At 37.4% G+C, this 6000-nt stretch overlaps 1 protein-coding gene across 6 annotated transcripts in view; it reads right to left on the bottom strand.

Annotated features, from left to right (window-relative positions):
* Window positions 1-2659: 2659 nt before the first annotated feature.
* The window catches only part of CREM (cAMP responsive element modulator), a 79587-nt gene continuing 76246 nt past the window's right edge, over window positions 2660-6000 (bottom strand). For 5 of the 6 annotated variants that reach the window (XM_077808315.1, XM_077808314.1, XM_077808309.1 and 2 more), the window contains one exon: window positions 3222-3779. In XM_077808315.1, coding sequence (XP_077664441.1) covers window positions 3635-3779 — 145 coding nt within the window. In that variant the 3' untranslated portion in view covers window positions 3222-3634. Of the gene's footprint in view, window positions 3780-6000 lie in introns of all 6 variants that reach the window. The other variant, XM_077808310.1, reaches the window with a different exon arrangement.

Here is a 6000-nt window from a genome sequence, read left to right as displayed (position 1 = left end):
CATCTTATTTCCAAATAAGCATTTCCCTTCTCCAACAGTCATAGGATCTTTGTTCTCTCTTAGCAACCATATATTTGCATGTGAATTGTCCTAGTCAGAGGTGTTAATCTGAAACTGGCTCATTCTGTCTTTAAAAATACAGGGCTAATATTTTTGTAATTCTCAATTAACATTAATTCTGTGTTATACCAATCCAAATTACAGGACGTTTCTCCATTTTTCTAATCTCTTTCAGTTAGAAGAACCAGTCTTTTTGCCAAGTGGATTTTTCCTGAAGGTATAAAAATATGATACCTTTCATTGCTGCAGATAAGTAAATAAATAATCTCTAAACGAGAGTTTTTCAGAAGGATAACTACCTATCAGAAAATCCTTTAGGTTTAGCTTCCATTGTTTACCGAAAAATTTTCCCTGTGGAAGAATGAATTTTTAATTACAGAACATATAATAAATGCGTCTTCTAGAACCTTGAACAAAGGAGGGCCCATAGTACAAGCTGTACCGACTTGGAACAGACATGGAATCCATTTGTTCCAGTTTCCAACAGTAGCCAACACCAGATGCTTCAAAGACTGGCATAACCACACAATGCAATTAATTTTGCAATACTATACAGTGAAGGGAGGGAGCTCTTCCAGACCCAGCAGGTGATCAGTTTATGCTTTGTGCACAACCTTTATAATTTTATGCTAACCATCTTAATTGCAGATGTTATGAAAGCACAATAAAATATATTGTCATAGAAAAAGAAAGTGAACTTAAAGTTATTCTTCAGGAATCCTACTACTTTAGTCATTGCCTACATAGTCTGTTATGAGCTCAAAGGCTTGCCCCAGGTCAGCAGGGAGGACTGTACACATTAAGACTGAAGCATGTTGTTGAGTATGGCTCTTCTGAGAACAAGGTCCACTGGAAAGGACATGGAATCAAGAGCTAATTGACCTGTAGCTCATGACTACACTAGAACACAGAATTTGTTTAAGACGGGGGGATGGAATTTAGGAATATAAAAATTTCAGTCCTTCTACTGAGAAGAAACTAGGTATTTGCATTTCAGGGACTTTGAAGTATCAGTTTTGCAGATCCCATTCATGATTTATGTTTTCCATTATAGTAGTGTACACTGGGAAGATACAGTGGAATGGAAATTTCTTCTCCCAAAAACACAACCTTGTAGTTACTCAATACTGGCTTCTAAACCCAAAGAAATCAGGGCCCTGAGAATTAAGGCCTCTGATGTATCTGCCTGGGATATCCCATTCTCTGAAGTCTAGCTGATCAGGTTGCATAAATACTTAATCCAAAGTTTTGGAGCAGAGGGAAACAAACCCATAGTTGGGACCCTCCTTCCAGAGGGTGTTGTGGTATCCTCTCGCACTGAGGATATCTCTCCGGGGAGGAAACTCCAGTTATTAGGAAGAGACAGATAATAGTTATGGGGGATTCAATCATTAGAAACATAGATAGCTGGGTTTGTGATGACCAGGAGACCTGCATGGTGACTTGCCTGTCTGGTGCAAAGGTTGCGGATCTCTTGAGACATCTAGATAGACTTATATGTAGTGCTTGGGAGGAATCGGTGGTTGTGGTACGAATAGGTATCAATGACATAGGGAAGGATAGGAACTCTTTGCCAGAGGATGTTGTGAAGGCCAAGACTATAACAGGGTTCAAAAAAGAACTAGATACATTCATGGAGGATAGGTCCATCAATGGCTATTAGCCAGGATGGGCAGGGATGGTGTCCCTACCTCTGTTTGCCAGAAGCTGGGAATGGGCAACAGGGGATGGATCACTTGATGATTACCTATTCTGTTCATTCCCTCTTGAACACCTGCATTGGCTACTGTCAGAAGACAGGACACTGGGCTAGATGGACCTTTGGTCTGACCCAGTATGGCCATTCTTATGTTCTCCCTACTTTCAGTCCTTGCATGAAATCCTGAGCCCCCTGAAGTCAATGGGAGTTTTGTCATTTACTTGAATGGGGGGGGTGGGGCAGTTTTACTCACAACTTGGATCTGACACTGAACAATTAGATCACTCCCACAACAGTCTCCATTTTATAAAATAGTCATGTAAACATGTAATAATTTAAGCATTATTTTCCACCAAGGCACAATGGAAAGTTGAGTTTACCAGAAATTTCAACCAATTTGGAGTGGATTTATTTTAAAAAACATTCAGCTCTCACTTAAAGGCCATTGTGGAACACCATAAGCCAGCAGAGAGCTAGTGTTGGTTTGAGAGCCTCCCTGACCAAGAAAAAAAAAAAGAATCTTCAGTCCCTTTTGCCATCTCATAGAAAAACCAAAAAGGATTCCACATCTCAGCCCCCATTATAATGAACAGCTTGGTCCTGTTCAGAACACTGATCTGTTAGCATTCAGGATGCAAAGTCAATTCTGATACATAATACACTAATACATCAGATATTTTGTATAATGCCTGAAGTATAAGTAACAAGGAGCCATCTAACAGATATTTGGAACTTCATCCAGGTGTTTAAAATATTTGTATTATAATATTGAAGAGCTTGCTCAAGTTATATAAAGTTTATACTAAAACCTTCTCCAAGGTATTTTTCATATCTCACCATCAGATTAAAAACAGTTTAAACGTGCCAGATGTTTAAATGAACAACAAATGCTACAAAGGGTAAACAACATGGTTCTATTAAAAACTGTCTTCAACCATGGCACTCAGTGACAGCAATACAATATTTTCTTGGCAAAGCAACTAAGAAAAATAGGCCATAAATTAATTTATAGTCTAGTATTCTAATACATTTGTGTTATCATAACATACTTTATATAAACTCTTTCCTGAGATACTTTGGGTAGTTTAATTTTGTTGTATTACTGGATGCATTATCTTTGATGATTCGCTTTAAAACACCTGTACAATATTTTTGTGTGTAGGACACTATCAATAACACATAAAAAGTAGTAAATGCAAATATAGGGCAATGGAACAGCTCTTATAAATGTTGCACTTTTAACCATCTTACACACACCTGAACATTTGTCTCCTTTGAAAAAAAAAATGAAGTTACATCTAAGAATCTACAAAATGCAAAAAAGTATTTCAGGAATGTTAGGGGTTAGAGAATAAGATAAATGACACAAAGAAAAAGTCGTAATTCTTATTGGCTAGGTGTTGTCTTCAAAAGCAACTGGACATGTTGTAATCAGTTCACAGCATAATAAATATTTCTACTAATCTGTTTTGGAAGAACAAATGTCTTTTAGGGTTTCAAGCTCCTCTATAAGTTTCTTGTTCTGAACTTCTAGCACTGCAACACGACTCTCCAGACATTTTATATATTCTTTCTTCCGACGTCGACATTCTTTAGCAGCTTCCCTGCAAAAAGCAGAAGTAAAGAGTGCAAACAAAAACGCCATTTGCAGCTATTAGAAAATGCAGATTGAAGAAAGCTCAGTATAGTATGGAGACCATGACAGCATTCCAAATTTTGGAACAATTTCCCAAATCAGTCTGAAAACACTAAGCAAAACTGGGTTCACAAGGGTCACAAGTGTCCCTTCCTCAAATTCACATGGCAATCTGTAGAATTGCTTCATCTCATGACTTGATTAAAGTTCATAGTAAACAAGGTCCAAGTCAAAGACAGTTATTCTGCTTTATGGCAATAAAGATCTTTGAGGGCCTTGAGTTCCTCAATCAGTGTCTTGTTTTGGTTTTCAAGCACAGCCACACGATTTTCAAGACATTTGACATACTCCTTCTTCTTTCTGCGACATTCTCGAGCAGCTTCCCTAGAACCAACACAAGGCAAATAACTACAGGAACAGCCACAACACGGCAAAGACTGGATAAGTGAAATTACCTGAAATCCCTACAATTCCACAATAGATCAATCATACGTCAGACACAAAGAAAGCTAAGCAATAACTGTAGACCATTGCACGATTAAACAGCAACTTAAGACAACAGGAACAGCTTGTTAATTAATATAGTTTGCTCAGCTTTTACAGTACAATGAATGAACTTTTACTCACATGAACCCAGACACACACAGTGGGGACAATAATCAGATGTTAATGAACCTCCTTCAACTGCACTATTATGATTTAATTACTGCCTTCATTTCTGAAAACAGCATTTTTTTGTTCCCATTACATCCCATTTTGATGTGCTTATGCAGGTATTCGGGGCATCATATTCTGCAATCAAAAAGTTTAACTCCAAAAATGTTACAGAATTACCTTTCAAAACACTTAATGTAGAAGCACCAGATTACATGCCAAGTTTCAATTTAATGTAACCTTGACCTTACTTTTGCAAAACTATGGGTTAGAGTTAGTTATAATTCAACATGGGCATAACTGTTTTCTTTAAAAACATTCACTTGTACTCATAGAGTTCTGATTCTTCTTTTTATGCAAAGACAACCACCCTTTTCATAAATCTGTTCAAAATTCTGTTACATAAAAGTTAAGCAGTTTGGGAAGGATTTTCAAAAGCACTTGAGTGAGTTACCACCCAACTTCGTTGGATATTTAAGCACATCTGAGAATCCCACCCCTTAATATTTACAGGGATGATGTTATAAATTGTCATCATATATTAAGAAAAATGCTTTCCTGCATTCTCTGAAGAAGAGGGTGTGAAACTAGTTCAGAAACTGAAGAGAAAAGAATTAAAAAGAACAGGAAGCAGTACGAAAACACGACAATCGTCATAGAGTGATTTAAAATGAAGATAGGCAAGAGAGCAACACAATATCATGAATGCAATAAGAAAGGATGCAGCAATTCAGTAATGTAGAGATTTACATAGGGGTCTATTTCTTCCTGCTAAGTGCATGCATCTAAATTCCACTGAGGTTAGCAGCAGGTATGCACATCCATAGATGAGAAAACAACACCATTATAGAAGTCAGAGTAATGAATGAAGAAAGCAAGATAGTTTAGCTTATTCTGCACACCAAAGTACATCCCAAAAAATTAAAAAAACATATCCAAAGTGACCCAGTGCACCAACTGTCACACCTAAAGCAACCAAAACTGAAGTTATCCTATGGCAGTTTTATTTATTTTGAAAAACATCTTCCTCACAGCATGCCATGTAACAGTCTGCAACAATAATTTCAGAGTACAATAAAAGTTTCTTTTACAGTACACACTGGATAGATACTTCATTACACACCCACCAAATTTAAATGTAGTTTATATTTAAAAAAATACAAAGAAGATAATGTAATTTGTGTTACAGAGAAAATAACTGATTTTAATCACAGAAATATTTTTCATCCTGCAGGATTTATATTTTTGATGTACATTTGGGTAGAGGTTTTGAAAATAATGCAGATATTCGAGTTTCAGACAGCAATAATTTTATGCTTCCTTCCAAAAGAAGCAAGCAGACAGCAACTGTAACCCACATGCTTTATACTTATGTTTGCCAACCCTCCAAGATTGTCCTGGAGACTCTAGGAATTCACATTAATCTTTAACTAAAGACTATGTCATGTGACGAAACCTTCAGGAATACATCCAGCCTAAACTAGCAACCCTATTTATACTGCATCATCTGACCTTGTTTGTCCCAAGAAGGAGAGAGAAGCAGTGGAGGGGAGACATGGATTTTAGTTAGCATACTGTGTCTCTGCATATGCGGGGAAACTTAGTTAAAAGGACCCAGAAACATTCAGAAATAGGGTGTGGCAGTTACTTAGACATACTCACTAGCTTTTTCTGAAGTTGTATAGGAAGTTTTCATTGTGGGCAATCTGCCTGGCCTGACAGGTCACCACTCTCTGAGAGCTGAACCAATGAAAGCATACTGGGGAGGAACAGAACTGAGAGATGCATCTCCTAAAGGGCTGGGTCCCAATACCTGTACCACTCTGGATCCACAGGCTACAGATTTCTTTTTCACTAACAATTTAGGAGACCTATTCCAAGGGCTGAATGCTTCTAGCCATGGAGATTTCCAGACTGCCTGTCTGCTGACAGGGTTCTGAAGTATTTGAAA

Source organism: Eretmochelys imbricata, chromosome 2 (genome assembly GCF_965152235.1).
Source record: "Eretmochelys imbricata isolate rEreImb1 chromosome 2, rEreImb1.hap1, whole genome shotgun sequence".
Lineage (NCBI taxonomy): Eukaryota > Metazoa > Chordata > Testudines > Cheloniidae > Eretmochelys > Eretmochelys imbricata.
Note: the sequence above shows the minus strand (reverse complement) of the source record. Positions and strands in the feature narration are given on the sequence as shown.